The sequence below is a fragment of the Carettochelys insculpta genome, chromosome 3 (genome assembly GCF_033958435.1).
Source record: "Carettochelys insculpta isolate YL-2023 chromosome 3, ASM3395843v1, whole genome shotgun sequence".
Taxonomy (NCBI): domain Eukaryota; kingdom Metazoa; phylum Chordata; order Testudines; family Carettochelyidae; genus Carettochelys; species Carettochelys insculpta.
The window spans coordinates 142,430,973-142,447,938 of record NC_134139.1 but is presented as its reverse complement, the minus strand read 5'-3'; the positions used below and the strand labels follow the sequence as shown (position 1 = coordinate 142,447,938).

Genomic DNA, 16,966 nt, shown 5'->3' with positions numbered 1-16,966 from the left:
GGGAAAAGGTTAGTATGGTCTTAAGAGACCCATTAACCTGCCTGTTTGCCCCCAGAAGGTGGGCCAGTCCTAATTAAAAATTAAGACCAGCTGGGGAAAAACAAGGTCTATCTCCATAAAGAGCACAGTGAGCCCAGCTGTGGGGAGGAGAGCCTGAGAAGGCAGAAAGTTCAATCTGTCTGGGAAGCAGCCTGAAGAAAGGCTGAGGAGCCCGGTCCAGAGTAAAACTGGAAGCCTGAATGGAGGTGGGGGCCCTGAGGAGACATAACCTGCCTGAAGCCTGAGTGACGAGAGGAGTGTGCTGCACCGTGGGCTGTGGGCTGAGCAAGGGCACAGAAGGCTGTGGCTAGTCAGAAGTCCAGTACAGAACAGCAGAGACATGCCTGGGATTTTGTGATTGCCAGCGGAGCCCTGGGAGCCAAGCTTTGCTTGTGATGACATTGCTGTGGGACTTTAGGTATTATAAGCCTCAAAATGGTCTAGCTGGAGGGCCAAGACATCCTTATGGCCAGATAAGGCCAAACGACAGGAAGGAAAACCAAGGCAAAAGTTGCTGCAGCACCATAACTGGCCGGACTGGGAGGGAGGTGTTGGAGCAGCAACTTTGCTACAGTCCTCTAGAAAAATATTCCCCTGTAGAGCCTGCAGTGGAACCCAAGGGTTTTTCTCACCATTCCTCTGTGTTCAGCAAACGTGAGTGAAACCCACTGGCAAAGTGTTGGTCTCAGTCTTCACAAGGGCTGGTCCATATCGAGAAAGACAACCTTCTATTGCTTTCAGTTATTCCATTAGCTCAGGCAGCAGAGGTCCATGTGGTGGCTTAAAGCTCCCAACCTGCAGATGCTCCCTGGGGATTTCAGTACAAAGCTCCATGATGGATTTTCTGTTTTATCAGTTTGCTTTTCTAAAATTTAGGAAATTACACACAAAACCCTATGTTAAAACAACAATATTCACTTTGAAAGTCAAACACTCAAAAGTTAGGAAATACCAGAAATGTACAACCTTACTGTGGCCCACCTGTGCCTAGGCATCATGACGGTCTCTAATTACATAATTACATGTTGGTTTTTCCATAGGAACCCAGTCTCATTTCGTGCACAGGATGGGCCTACTTTGGAGAGGAATCGGAGTTGTGTAGTAAATGAGGCTGTCGGTCATAGAGCATCTTGACCATTGGTTGCAGATGTGGGAAGGTGCATATTAAGGAGACAGGGGGTTGCAGAAGAAGAAAGGGCAAACTTAACAGTTGTTGCATCCCAGCCTGCTGAACTGATTCTCTTGCTCTGTATGATGCAAAGTAATGTCATGGCGGCCAAACTTTTGACAGGTGATCACTAATTTTGTGTTCCTCATTTTCTGCATGCCTTACATAAGACCCTAGGGTTTGATTTGCAGAAGAGCTGAACACTCTTGGATGTTAGTGAAGTCAGTAGAAGCAGTGCCTGAATATATGAAGTCTTGTTGAATGCTAAAAAAAATCAGGTTCCTGGTGTCTCAAATTGGACATCCAAAATTAGTGGAAACTTTTGAACTTTGTCTGTCTCTGCTTCCCATCTGCACAATGGGGGTAATACCACCCTGGCCCATTGTGAAAATAAATTTATGTTTATGAAGCATTCAGATACTAGAGTAATAGGCAATTAATAATTCTGTCTCCAGAGCTGAGTTTTAATACTGTGCAATAAAAAAAGCCTGGGGCTACATATTGAACCCTCAGAATAAAATCTGAACTATTGACTAGCTTATCATAAAGTCAGAATTGTGCATTCTATACACAGTGAATGAAACAGCGGTCCTATGGATAATTTAGCGTGGGACCATATAATTCAAGGCCATAGTGTAGTACATACTCAAAAGGGCAATGCATTAAGATTGCACAGTCCAAATTCATTCTGGCATTTCCTAACTAGTGACATTGACTTTACAACCTTAATCCTGTTCTATGAACATAGCTACTTGTGTTTAATGTTTATTTCCATTATCCCTCATGCTCAAAGTCCATTCCAATCACTGAGTGCAGGAATTGGGAACAGCTTTCATATCTATGGATTTTAACGTAAAGGATCAGAATGCAGTTGGCCTTAAACTGACCTCTCAGCCTGCTTGGTCTAAAGTACCTGCACATTTATGCTTTACAAAGAAAGGTAGTTTTGGTTTGGTCTGGGGTTTGTGAGGGTGAAGGAGTGGTTTGTTTTGCTCAGTCTTGTCAATTACTGCAGTGGTTTCCAGGGGGAAAATCCATTCCCCTTGAGCAGCAGAATACAAACAAGCCAGTTGCTGATGTGCAGACAGCGGAATGTTGTGTTCTAATGAGAGCATTTGCTCCTGTGCCTATTAAACTGGGAGAGTTTAATTTAAGGATGTTATACTAAGCAAGAAAAGAATATGCTTTTCAAGGCATCTATTAACATAAGAATGGCCAAATGGGATAAGACTCTAACCCAGTATCCTGTCTTCCAACCGTGACCAGTGCCAGGTGCACCAGAGGGAATGAACAAAACAGTAATCATCCATTCCTAGCTTCTGGCAAATATTCTGGCTAATATCCATCTATGTGCCACTAATGGACTTATCTTACATGAGCTTATCTAGCTCTTTTTTGGGCCCTGTAAGGATATCTCTATACTACAGAGTTATTTCAGAATAGCTTATTCCAGAGTTATTGTTCCAAAATAAGATGTTCCTGAACATCTGCATTACAGGGAAGCTCCAAAGCAAGCAAACCTTATTCCTAAATAGTTTCCACACACAATAGAGCCCATTTGGTATTAGAGCCCCTGGAAGCATGCCAGTTGTTGTCCTTCAATCTCAGTAGACCTTCTCCACATTGTCCAAGGTCTTCCTCTTATGCATTTTCCTTGCAGGTTCCATGTGAGAGCTTCATGGACTATGCGGGGTGATGGTTTTCTGAGCGTGGCCTAGCCATCCCCACTGCTTCCAGGGACTCTTATCTGAAATACTACGATATCTATACAGCAGCTTGATTTTGAAATAAACTATTCCAGAATAGTTTATTTCAAAATCGTCCCATTCCCTGTCTATACAGCCCCAATTTTGAAATATCTATTTCAAAATAGCTGCTATTCCGTATTCAATGAGGTTTACCAAAATAACATGCCCAGTATTTCCAAACTAGCTCACAAAGTTATTTTGAAATAGCAGAAGTTATTTTGAAATAGTTTTGCTATGTAGACAGACCCAATAGTCATGGCCTTTACAACATCTTGTGGCAAGGAGTTCCACAAGTTGACTGTATGTTGCATGCAAAACAACTTCATTTTGTTTGCTTTAAACCTGCTCCCCAGCAATCCCTAGTTTTTGTGTAGCAAGGAGCAAATAACACTTATTTACTTTCTCCACACCAAGCATAGCCCTCTATCATATCCCCCTTTAGTCACCTCTTTTCCAAGCTGAAAAGTCCTAATCTTATTAGTATCTCCTCATATTGCAACCATTCTGTTCTCCTAGCCATTTCTGTTGCCCTTTTATGAAACTTTGCTAACTTCTGTAAACATTTTTTTAGAGATGAGGTGACCACATATGCACAGAGTATTCAAGGTGTGGGTGTACAATGGATTTACATAGATTTACATAGAGATAATATCTTTTTTTTCCGTCTTATGACCCATCCCTTTCCAACATTCTGTTCATTTTTTTGACTGCTGCTGCACATTGAGTGGATATTTTTGGAGAACTATCCACAATGACTCCAAGATCTCTCTCTCTTGAGTAGTAACAAGTAATTTAGACCCCATCATTTTATATGTATATTTGGGATTGTTTTCCAGTATTACTTTCATTTATCAACATTGAATTTCATCTACTATTTTGTTGCCCAGCCACGCAGGTTTGTGGCATTCTTTTTGTGGTTCTTCAGTGTGCTTGGGACTTCAGTAGTTGTGTATCATATGCAAATTATGCCACTTCCCTGTTTACCCCTTTTTCCAGATCATTTATGACTATATTGAAGTGTGTTGGTCCCAGTGTCAGGAGGGCAGAGAGACTTGCCAGGCCCCTGGGCAAGGTGGGGAGAGGGCCGGATCCATGATCCAAGAAGGGGCAGGTCTTGGAGCAGTCAGCCCTCAGCACTGCCTGGAGCACACCATGAAGCCCCCTTCTCTACCCCAGGCAACCCTGAGAGCTGCTGGGAGCTTGCCACATGGCATTCCGGCATAGGTCTCCTGTGGTAGTGGCAGCTTGGAGCCGCAGGCTCTTTTAAATCACCGGGCCCTGGGGCAACTATCCCTTTTCTCCCCTTGTTGGCAGGCCAGGCCAATACAGACCCCTGGAAGACACCACTCCATTCTGAAAACTGACATTTATTCCTATCCTATATTTTCTGTTTTAACAAATTACCAGTTCATGAGAGGCCCTTCCCTCTTATCTCATGACAGGTTACTTTGCTTAAGCGCTTTTTTTGAGAAACATTGTCAGACTACTTACTACTTAGCCCTTGTTCTCCACGTGGATCATAGGTCATCTACAAGTTTCCTTCACTTCACTCTGTCTTGGGTCAAAACTTCTAGCTGGATCCAGGAGTACCCCAGTTGTTGTCCTTCAATCTCAGTAGACCTTCTCTATGTTGTCCAAGGTCTTCCTCTTTTGTGTTTTCCTTGCGGGTTCCATGTGAGAGCTTGATGGACTATGGTGGATGATGGTTTTCTGAGAGTGTGGCCTAGCCATCCCTGCTTTCTTCTCTTTATTTCAATGTCAATTGGCTCTTGTCCTGCACTGTTCCAAAGCTCATTTGTGACAAAGTCTTGCCATTTGATGGGAGGGATGTACCTGAGGCAACTGATTATGAATGTCTGTAGCTTGTGATTTGAAGACTTTTTAGTATGCCAGGCCTCAAGTCCCTACAAAAGCCCACTTTTCACTTTTGTGTTGAAGATCCAGTTTCGTCTTTGCAGATATTGTGAACTCCTTGTGGGACAGGGAGTCTTGAATGCAGATGTTGCTTTTCAGATCGTGGCATTGATATCCTTATCTCTTACTCCATCAGTGTCCATAATACACCCTGAGTAGGAGAGCTGCTCCACATCTTGCAGGTCATCCCCTCCCAGTGTGATGGTGGTGGTGCTGGGCTGGTTGATCTTCATTGTCTTGGTCTTTCCTTTGTAATGCTCAGTCCAGTCTTTGAGGCAGTTTTGTGTAGTGTTGCGACCTTTTCTTTCATGCTTTCATGTTGGTGTGAGAGGAGAGCAACATCATCAGCAAAATCAATGTCCTCTAGCTGTTTGAAAAGTGTCCTCAGAGTGCCTCGTTGATGGCTGTCTGTTGTCCTGTTCATAATCCAGTCCACTGTGATCAAGAACAGGAAAGGTGACAATAGGCACCCTTGTCGCACTCCTGACAGTATGCTGAAGGATTTTGTCAAGACACCATTGTGAATAACTTGGCATGCGAAGGTTTCAGCTTCCTTTCAGCTTTCCCTGCCATGCTCCATACTCAATCTGAGCGGATTGTCAACTCCTCCCAAGACTTGTGTAGTTGTAGGTTTCTTTGTAGATGTTTCTGTAACTTTTGTTTTTTTTAAGAATAGGGTTGTTAACCCTAAACCAACCCCTTTTACCTCAGGGAGAGGTGATCCAAATTTGTCTGGTCTCCACCCTTTGACCTGTCTAGTTTGGGTAACCCTTCCAGGAGCCGTAGCTCCCTCTGGCATAGCCCTCCAGGTCCCTGAGACACACAATCCACCTCACCACAACAAGGAATGGGCCATGAGGTAGAACCTTGTCAAAGGCTTTCTGAAAATCTAGGTACACTATGTATAGACTGGATATATCTACTCCCCTTGTCCACATGCTTCTTGATCCCCTCAAAGAATTCTAGCAGATTTGTGAGGTATGATTGCCTTGTACGAAAGCCATGTTGACTCTTCCCCAACAAATTATTTTCATCTATATGTCTGACAGTTCTGTTCTTTAATATAGTTTCTACCACTTTCCCCAATACCGAACTTAGACTTACCAGCCTATAATTGCCAGGATCACCTTTGGAGCCTTTCTAAAAATTGGTGTCACATTAGTTGGCTACATTCATTTGTTAGAGAGGCTGATTTAAATGACAGAATACAAACTACAGTTACATTTTTACACTTCATTTGCAAAAAAAGGATGCTCCTTTCTAATTTTCTCACTGGGGTTTAACTTCCACTTTTTGAAGGATGCGTTTTTTCTCTCATAGCTTCCCTTGTTGTATTACCATAGTGGCACTTTTTTGGTGCTCTTACTATGTCTTTAATTTGGGGTATACATTTAAGCTGAGCCTCTTTTATGGTGTCTTTACAAAGTTTCCATACAGCTTGTAAGGATTTTAGTTTTGGTATTGTACGGTTTAATTTCTGTTTAAGTTACTACCTTACTATTGCGTAGTCCCCTTTTCTCAAATTAAATACTACAGTGTTGAGATACTGTGGTGCTTTTCCCATCCCAGGGACATTACATTTAATTATATTATTGACACTTACCAAGTGGTGAAGCTATATTCGCCCTTTGGTCCAGATACTCCTAGGACTAAATCAAGGATTGCCTCTCCTCTTGCCTCTCCTCTTCCAGGGCCAACTGCTCCAGGGCCAGCTGCTCCAAGAAGCAGTCATTTAAGGTGTCAAGGAAACTATTTCTGCATCCTGTCCTGAGGTTACATGTATGCAGTCAATATGAGGATAGTTGAAATCCACTATTATCACTGAGGTGTTTTTATTTTCATAGACTCTCTAATCTCCCTGAGCATTTCACCGTCACTATCATCATCGTGGTCAGGTGTTCGGTAATATATCCCTATTGCTATATTCTTATTATTAGAACACAGAATTACTATCCATAGAGATTAATTCTATAGGTTGGTTCATTTAAGACTTCTAATTCATTTGATTTCCACACTTACTTTCACGTGTAATGCCACCCCCCATCACTACCAACGGCATGACCTGTTCTTGTCCTTCTGATTAATTTTGTACCCTGTTATTATCGTGTTCCATCAGTTATCCCCATTCCACCAAATTCCTGTGATGCCTCTAATATCACTATTCTCATTTAATATGAGGCACTCTAATTCACCCATCTCATTATTTAAACTTCTTGCATTTGTCTATAAGCACTTTAAAAATTTGTCACTTTTTAGCTGTCTACAATTACATGATATATGGAACTGATTTTCATCTGATTGTTTCTCATCCATTCCTATGCTCATTTCATCATCTTCCAAGCCCTCTTCCTTATTAGGACATAGACAATCTCCATTAATAAATCCTCCTTTAAGAGATGTCTCTGTCTGAACCACATGCTCCTTCATAGCTGTTGGCCTTTCCCCAGCCGTTAGTTACAGAACTGCTCTATGACATTTTTAGTTGTAATTGCAAAGAGGGGGATCTCAAGGACTCGGTTCCCTAAAAATAAATCAGAATGAAAAGCCATTTAAGAATAACTGCACTAATCACTTATGTCCCTTAAAACCGCTCAGACACACAGTGTCAGGCAGAGGCCATGTTGGGCGTATTCAGAGTTGCACTGCTCCCAGGAGATGCTTCAGGGGCCATTGTGCCTCAGGGAGTTGCACTGAATCCTGGAGTTCCCAGGACACTTGGGATAACAGCAGGGGACTGCATTCATTGCTCCAAGGTACACCATGTGCTTGCTTCTACAACTGCCTCCACAGCTGATGTGGAATTCAGTTGTGTCCCACTCCCATGGGCATGACTTGTGCCTAGGGAATACTCAGAAGGTATTTGTACTCAGAAGAGCATAGGCATTCCAGTTGTGTCTGGCCTCTGTGAAGCAGAGGCAATGGGATGAGTGAAGACGCTGCATTATCCCTCTCTGGCACAGAAAGGCTATGTTTACACTGCAGGCTTTTTTCCAAAATTATACAATTTGCACTATGCAAATTGCATAAATTATTTCCAAATCCCTTATTCCCAATTTGGTACCATCCAAATGGCACCAAAGTTCAGACTAAGGGGCTATTTTGGACATTCTCTTACCACTTCTATGGCGAAGAGTAGCAGAACTGGAATAGTGTGCCCGAAATCGCAGTGCTGTTTTGGGCTCTGTGAAAAGCTGTGGCATTGCTATTTCGGGAAACCTTTGTATCCCACAATAGCACCTGAAGTGTAAACATAGCCAAAGAGGGCAGTCAAATTCTGCCCCAAACTAGCACAATCAGTTATTTCCAAAAACTTGTCTTTTGGGTCATCCCAGCTAACAGTCATTTTAAAATAGCCACACTCTGAATCTGATGCATGTGTGAGCTTCTCTCACGCTTGTTCTACTTGTTTTTAATGAACAAAACCAACTTATTATCCACAGGTAGTTTATAGTAGAGGAGAGAGCTTAACTTTTGGGAGGATGTTCTTGCTTTTGTTTGGATCAAGCATTTAAATCTCTTCCTAGCTGTTTATGTACAGCCCCTGATATTACAGAGCTATCTGTCATCCTTCAGGTCTGATCCTGCTCCACTGAGGTCAATGGGAGTCTTTCCATTTACTTGAATGGCACAGGCCTCAAATTTACCATGTCCTCTATATTCAACTACATTATAACTGCAGCAAAGTTACTTTTTAAAACCTTCATGGAAATCTGGAGCTGCCTACTGCAGCTGTTGCTAATAGCAAGCTCAGTCCTGCACATCACGAATGCCCAAAATTCTCGCCAACCCAAGTCAGCTTGGGATGTCCAAGGCATACCAGGTAAGGTTCCCTGTAAGCTGAGTACTTGGGCGACCACCCAAGAGAGATTCAGTTACCACCCAGCTGACTGGAAGAATGCCCACAGATGACAGCATGTGGCTCTGTTGGTGGTGTACATCTGCACATGCCTCCGTGCATACAACAAAATTTATTCAGTCCACGGATGGAAAAAGTGAGTGATGATGAAAGATACACTGATAAAAACAGAGTGAAAATTCTACTCGGTGTCCTTTTTCAAAATAAAATCATAGAATTTTGTTTCACAATAGTGCCTTTTGAAATTTTTGGTACTTGTCCTCTCACTGGCCTCTGTGACAGTGTGAACAATTTGATGTGAACCTCAAAGCAAAGGCGTGCGGTTTTTTTCTTTCTCTCCCCCAAAGGCATGCATAGTAGGATATGCCAAATGTCAGCAATAATCACACATATCTGCATAGCCTCTTAGCAAGACTAAAGTACTGTGGAATGCTGGATATTTGTTATGAAACTTTAAACATTTGTTTGAAGGCTGCTTATTATAAAATAATCTGGTTATTTTTTTAAAACTGTGCTATTTTGAAGACGATATTGAAGACAGGTACTAGAAAATGAAAAATGACTTGAACTCCAGAAAATCAAGCAAGCATTAGCTGAAATGGGCTTTCTTTTTAAACAAGATGTGCAGAAGTAATGTATTTTAAGACAGCAATTAAAGTAACGGTAGATTTTCTCTACTCATAATAATGTTTTCAGATTTGATTTTCAAGGAGAGGGGAACAAAATGGATCTTCAGAGGGTATAAATTAGCATAGATCTACTAAAGTCCATGGGAATAGAGTAGTTCACACCAGCCCAAAAGTGTTTGTTGGAACTAAGCAGAAACAGGAAAAGAGAAGAGCAGAAAGAACGGGGTTTCAAAAAAGGACGTTACCAACATTCTTGTTTGAGGCAGTAGTATTAAAAGACTAGGATTTTTAGGGAAAGGAAAGTGTGTGATTTTCCTATATTGATTAACTGATATAATTTTTATTTTCTAGGAAAACTGGGCTCTCTGAGCAGAAGGAAAATTGGATGTTCTGAGCTAATCTGTTGAAAATGGCACATAAGGAAGTTCATCTCTGAAGCATCTATACGCTTTTCTGAAATGGAGAAATTTTAAACGGGAACAGTTAACATCTATAAGTGGCCACCTCTTTCTTTGTGTACCCTGGGGCAAGGGGGAGATGAATTTCACAAACTGCACTACAGAAGCCAATGTGGCTGTCAAACCGAAAACAGTCACCCAAAAGATGCTTATTACCCTGACCTTGGCCATAATCACCACCTTGACTATGCTGCTAAACTCTGGTGTAATTACCGCAATTGGCATCACCAAGAAACTACATCAGCCGGCCAATTACTTAATATGTTCACTAGCTGTGACGGATCTGCTGGTTGCTATTTTAGTCATGCCCTTGAGTGTTACATACATAGTGATGGATACATGGGCTTTGGGATACTTCATCTGTGAGATATGGCTTAGCGTTGACATGACCTGTTGCACATGTTCAATTCTTCATCTTTGTGTCATTGCACTGGATAGATACTGGGCGATCACGGATGCTATCGAATATGCCAGGAAAAGAACAGCAAAAAGGGCTGGGCTTATGATAGTCACTGTATGGACTATATCCATTTTCATTTCAATGCCACCTTTGTTTTGGAGAAATCATCACAGTATCAGTATTCCCAGCGAGTGTCGTATTCAACACGATCATGTGATCTACACTATTTACTCCACGTTGGGGGCATTTTACATCCCCCTGACATTAATACTGATCCTCTATTACAGAATTTACCACGCTGCCAAGAGCCTATACCAAAAACGCGGGTCAAGCCGCCACCTAAGCAACCGGAGCACTGACAGCCAAAATTCGTTTGCCAGCTGTAAGCTCACGCAAACATTCTGCGTCTCAGACTTCTCCACCTCTGACCCCACCACGGAATTTGAGAAAATAAATGCGTCAGTGAGAATTTCTCCTTTTGATAATGACCTGGACCTGGCTGGTGACCGTCAACAGATTTCCAGTACACGGGAACGAAAGGCTGCTCGCATCCTGGGACTGATCTTAGGGGCTTTCATTTTGTCATGGTTGCCATTTTTCATTAAGGAGCTTATTGTGGGCCTGAGCGTTTACACTGTATCTGTAGAAGTCGCTGACTTTTTGACATGGCTTGGTTACATCAATTCCCTTATCAACCCTCTGCTGTACACTAGTTTTAATGAAGATTTTAAGCTGGCCTTTAAAAAGTTAATTAGGTGTTGGGAAAATGCTTAAAGCACTGAAAAGGCGTGACTCCCTGGCCTTAAGAATGAGTGAAAGGAGCTGAGTTTAGCAACCTTTTGCTTGGTAAAAGGGATTTTTGTGTTTGTCTTTATGCTTGACTTCTCTTTGGCCTATAACCTGTTTTGGTGTTTTCTACCTCTTGTGTTATTCTGGTATACTGTTTCAAATAAATTTTATTATACTGAGGCACAGAATTATTGAGAAAATAAAGTAAAAAGCCCAGTTAGCTATTCATTTTTAAAATATCTTATTTAAGAAACAATTTTAAAAATACATCTTTATAAAACAAATGGCTGATTTAACTTGCACTTTGACATGGAGAGTAATCTGCTATATCAGTGGTTCCCAACCTGGGGTCTGCGGAGCCCCAGGGAGTGTGTGAGGGTACTGGGGTGGGTGGACAAATTTTAAAAGAAGATCCAAGAAAACAAGTTTTAAATGAATTGCAAAGTTATAATCAGTTATTTTTAAATTAGATATCTCCAATAATGTTATTAATTGCTGTCCGAAAACCCATGTTGTGGTTTCCTATTTCATTTAATCATGTGTATATAACAGCTAGATTGACTTTGATGGGGGTCCACAAATGGTTTGGTGGGTGATTGGGAGGGTCCACATTAGTGAAAAGGTTGGGAACCACTAACCTATAGCAACATATGTACATAACTGGTACAGTATAAACTCAGCTGCTAGTCATATCATATTAATGAAAGCACACTGAGCTATAAACCTGTAACATAGTGAAAACTGTGACATTCATTAAGAAGGGAAATAACCACAATTTTCATCTTAATTTATTCCCAAATAAACCTGCTCAGAACACAATCTGCTCTCTTTACACAACCACTGATCTGCAGTGATCCCAATAACAGAGCAATGCTTGGCTCAATCCTTCCAGAAAAGAAGCCTGACAACACTCATCTAAAATACGTTTTTGTTTTAGTTGGTACTGCTTGAGGAAGTCAAGCATTTAGGTTCACACAGCTAGGGAATCCAGCTGCAGAATGGCTCCTTATTATGCACATTTCTGCCCACGTGGGCAAAAGCATGAGGGTGCTGACTGCCATCTGTTTTACTATCAGAAGCCCAAGTCATGCGGGCCCTGGCCCCCAACATGGAGAAACCAGAGCAACATCTGCGTCTCTCCTTTTCTGAATCACCTTAGACATCATGAGGAACTGGAGACATGTATATGGCAATGCTTGGAGCCATGGTTGCAAAGCCACAGGCTTCCCGATTCCCTCCATCAGGAAAAGAACGCTAGAACCTTTGTGCCACACCCCAGAGCAAAGAGGTCATTGCTAGTAGACCAAAAGGTCCAGTAATCTGTGCAAATGCCTTAGGATGCAGACGACAGTATCTACCACTTGTCTGCTCAGCTAGCCCGCCTGGACATCCAGCTTCCTTTTCATATGTAGGGCTCAAAAGAGACAAGAGGTTCTGCACCCATAAGCAGAGAAGATTTGAGTTCCCGCATGAAGTGGGGAGGCTCTCACATGTCCATGTTTTATGATTAAGAAAAGGACCAGGGATTGCTGAAATGCAGTGAGCACAGCCTGGCTGATAAGGTGAGGCACTAATGTCACTGAGACCTCTCTGACTGCTGGAACTCTGCTGCAACTCCCTTCTTGTGCTACACTGATTGGTGCCCCTGAGGATGGCACTGGTTGCCCCAACAATGCTCCGACTGAAAATTCTCCTCCAGCTGCTGAAGCAGGGAACTTGAAACTTCTTGTCACTGGCAGTAGGGAGTCAGACTACTGTTCCGGGGCTTGACTCCCTCCTGGCAGAACCAGGATGCTAATTATATGCCCTCTGCCAGGGGGGCCATGGTGTCCACTGTTTGTCTCTAGAGCTCACACATCAAAGAAGGGTGCAGAATGATTTACATGCATATGGACTCCAGAGGTGCCTCTTTGACAGAGGCGCGTGCCTTGGTCATTGTTTCCATACTCCCTCCTCATCTAGTGCTAAGAGCTGCAATAGCTGGCTGAAGCTTCCTTCCCCATCCCTGCCCCCAGGCCAGGGTTGTGGGGGCTTACACAGTCATGCCCCTCCAGTTAAACTTCCCACTAGAGGGAACCTTTCTAACACCGTAACATGGGGGGCAAATATAGCCTGTTTTAAATGACACACACACGTGCACACCTCTTTCACCATGAGAAGGAGAGGGAAAGGGAACAGACGTGATTGCACTGAGGTGCACTTCAACAGGGAAGAAACCAGTGCATCACACAGGCTGTTGGAGTAAGAGGCTAACATACCACCGCTACCTCCAGAACGTGCAAAGCCTTACTTGTTATGCACCAGTAACTTCTTGATGTCAGGTATGAGGTGGCCTGAACTGCTACTAGTCTAAAGGCAGAAGTAGAGCTAGAGGATAGAAAATTTGCTAATTTCACTTTACAGCAGCTCTGGTAGGTACGCAGAAGGCTTTAGAAATGGACAGAAAAGCTGAAAAATTAAAGCATTGTACAATATTAATTTCTCTTCACTGCATCCATCACTGCAACTATCGCTCAAACTACCAATTAGTGTGAGGTTTAAGATTTTATTTAACTTTCATACTCAGTGATAATTAACAGTAAAACAGATCCAAATATTTTCCTTTTAAATAATGACTTGACATTCATTGCCGGCTGACTAGAGAGCTCCTAATTAAGTCATCAGCTAAACACAGAACTAAATTTTCTAACAAATGATGAAGACACCACATTGATGAAGACATCTCTTGTATATTTTCTCACACACAAACCAAAGCTGACAAACAGTTCAAATGAGTGTTTATTTACAATAGTTAAACTAAGCCCCTTTACTTGAATGTGAACTAGTTGAGGCAAATAAAAATATTCATTAAGACAGCCCCACTGTCTGGCAACTTCACTTTACTGGTTTTAATGTCAGTTGATTTACAATCAGATGGAGGAAGAATTGAGAAGCTTTTGCTTCATGATCTCTGCAACCATGGCTTCAGGTACCTTTCTCCAGTTCCATTCTGGCTTCCAACCTCTCTATGCCCTTGAAAATGCTCTGATAAAGGTCTTTAGTGACCAGTTCATTGGCCAATCCGACAGTCCACACTCTATGTTCATCCTCCTGGATTGTCCCACTGCTTTTCACGCTGTCAATCATATCCAGCTTCTGTCGGAACCATTTCCTTTTGTTTTCATTCTACTGCCCTTGCCTGGTTCTCTTCCTCTCGTGTGATTCTTTCTGCACCTGTTTTGTTAGAATCTCTCCCATTTGTCTTTCTGACTCTCTGAGGACCACAAAGATCTTCTTCTTCACTGCCTACACTTTTCTTTTGGTGATCTCTGCCTATATAGCTTCAACCACCACCTTTGTACCCACCAATCACAAAGCTGCCTTTCCACTCCCAGATGTTTCTAACAAGTGCCATTTCTCAGCCCATCTCTCTCATATTTCCTCCTGGATGTTTCTCTGCTGACCTAAATTTAACATGGGCCAAGCAATACCTGATTTTTTTTCCCAGTGCCTTCCCAAAGCCCCCACTCTTTTCCATTGTTGACAATATAAATCATTCAGGCCTGGTCAGAGATACCAAAAAAACAATGATGAACACAAAGTAGACATGTAGGCATTATAATCCTTAACATAAACAATCTCTCAGTGTTAGGCCCCTGTCTGGACCATGCTAAGACAGGGTTCTTCTTCGAGTGTCCCCGTGGGTGCTCCACATTAGGTGTCGGGCTCGCCCGGCGCCGCAGATCGGATCTTCCAAGCAGTTTCTGCCGGACCGCGCATGCGCCGGTGCGCGCCGCTCCCCCGCGCGCTCCCGGCCATGTGCGCGATCCGGTCCCCGCCAGTTCCTCTTAACCGCCGTCGGCTGCAGACGGAATCCAACTAGGCTAAGGCCAAGTAGTGTATTCAACGGCTTTATCTGTTTTTTCTTAAAGTTTTTTCAGGCACTTAGGCTACTATAAGCTAGCCGTTTGTTATTTTGTAAAAAAAAAAAAAAAAAAAAACAACAACGAACAAGCTAGGAGAGGGACAGCTCAGCCAGTCCCAGTAACAAGCGCCGGAGGCCAGGAGCTAGGGCTATCAGCCCTCCGGCTAAGGCAGACCATCGGACGGGGAAAACGGCACAAAGAAGGTGCTAAGTACCCACTTAAAAACACAAAGACTCACCAACAATGTCCTCTTCAGGCTTTTAAAAAAAAAAAAAAAAAAAAATGCTGCTTCTTGACAAGGCCCTCCAGCCAGAAGTGCCGGAGCGGCCGCAGCAGGAGGGACCCTCCGGGGCCCTTAAAAGGAAAGCTGCCTCCCTCAGCCCATCAGCGCAGAAACGGAGGAAAGTATCTCCAGCCCGATCCCTGCCGGCAGCAACAGCGAGCGGGACGGGAGGAGCAAGCAGCCCCCAGCCGCAGCAACAGCTGATCGGCGGCGGCACGGAGAGCCACGTGGAAGCGGCTCAGCCTCCAATACTCAGCCAGCCGCCCCGCACCGCAGGCAGGGCGGCGGCTAAGCAAACGCCGGTACTGGCGGCACCGCAGGCAGCGGCACCGACCCCCGGGGAACCGGCGGTGCAGAGCGCGCAGGCACGCAGCCTGCCGGCACCGGAGGACACCGCACATGCGGCATCGCCCTCGAGCGTGCCGAGCTCGGTGCAGACGGGGCCGGAATCCCCTGTATGCTCCCCAGCCCGATCCCTGCCGGCAGCAACAGCGAGCGGGACGGGAGGAGCGAGCAGCCCCCAGCCGCAGCAACAGCTGATCGGCGGCGGCACGGAGAGCCACGTGGAAGCAGCTCAGCCTCCGATAATCAGCCAGCCGCCCCGCACCGCAGGCAGGGCGGCGGCTAAACAAGCGCTGGTACCAGCGGCACCGCAGGCAGCGGCAGCGGCACCGACCCCTGGGGAACCGGCGGTGCAGAGCGCGCAGGCACGTAGCCTGCCGGCACTGGAGGACACCGCACGTGCGGCACCGCCCTTGAGCGTGCCGAGCTCGGTGCGGACGCCGGAATGCCCTGTATGCCCCCCAGCCCGATCCCTGCCGGCAGCAACAACGAGCGGGACGGGAGGAGCGAGCAGCCCCCAGCCGCAGCAACAGCTGATCGGAGGCGGCACGGAGAGCCACGTGCAAGCGGCTCACCCTTCGATAATCAGCCAGCCGCCCCGCACCGCAGGCAGGGCGGCGGCTAAACAAGCGCCGGTACCACCTACCCCCGGAAAACCGGCGGTGCAGAGCGCGCAGGCACGCAGCCTGCCGGCACCGAAGGACACCGCACATGCGGCACCGACTTCGAGTGTGCCGAGCTCGGTGCGGACGTGGCCGGGATCCCCTGTATGTCAGGGGCGGAGTTACCTCCTCAAGGGAGGGGGAAGACTGCACACAAGAGGAGGCATTGCAGCCCCTCTCCGCACAGGGCTGTGTAGTTGCTTTCTCACAGCCCTCCGCTATGTTGCAGACTCCAACTAGAAGGCAGGGGTCCCCCCCCTCCTTGGCCTACCCGGAGCCCCCTTCTCCATTTCTGCAACCAGCCTCACCCTGGCTGGGACCACCTCCACCCTTCCTGGGATTTGAACCGCTGGACTATTAGGCAAAGTCGCTCTCTCCAGGGTCTCGACGGTCTCCCTCCCCCAGACGCAAAGGGTATGCACCAAGGGAGTGGTCTAGGTCACCTTCCCAAGACCAGTGCTTATACTGCCGTGGTCGCCCCTACCACGCAGGGCATAGACACCATCGGCAATCTACTAGGGAAAGATCCCTACGAACGATCTCGTACCCCCAAGGGCAATTGTGACCGGGGACAGAGACTTAAGCATCTCAGGGGGGACTGGTTATGGAACCCCGAGATTTTTCCTCGCACACCTCTAGTGAGAGGGTGTACCATCATCAGCAGGAACCGGAAGGGTCCAGAAAGACGTACCCCAGCGGTTCCTCGCTTTCCTCCCCGGATGAGGCTACGGCCCCGGGGGGCGTCCATCCTCCGGACGATCTCAAACAGTTCC

At 45.1% G+C, this 16,966-nt stretch overlaps 1 protein-coding gene across 1 annotated transcript; it reads left to right on the top strand.

Moving 5' to 3' along the window:
* Nucleotides 1-1,283: 1,283 nt before the first annotated feature.
* Nucleotides 1,284-10,986, top strand: HTR1E (5-hydroxytryptamine receptor 1E). The gene is made up of 2 exons (XM_074988857.1): nt 1,284-1,330; nt 9,706-10,986. Exon 2 carries the CDS (start codon nt 9,892-9,894, stop codon nt 10,984-10,986), a length of 1,095 nt encoding a protein of 364 aa, XP_074844958.1. The 5' UTR covers nt 1,284-1,330; nt 9,706-9,891.
* The last annotated feature ends 5,980 nt before the right edge of the window (nt 10,987-16,966 follow it).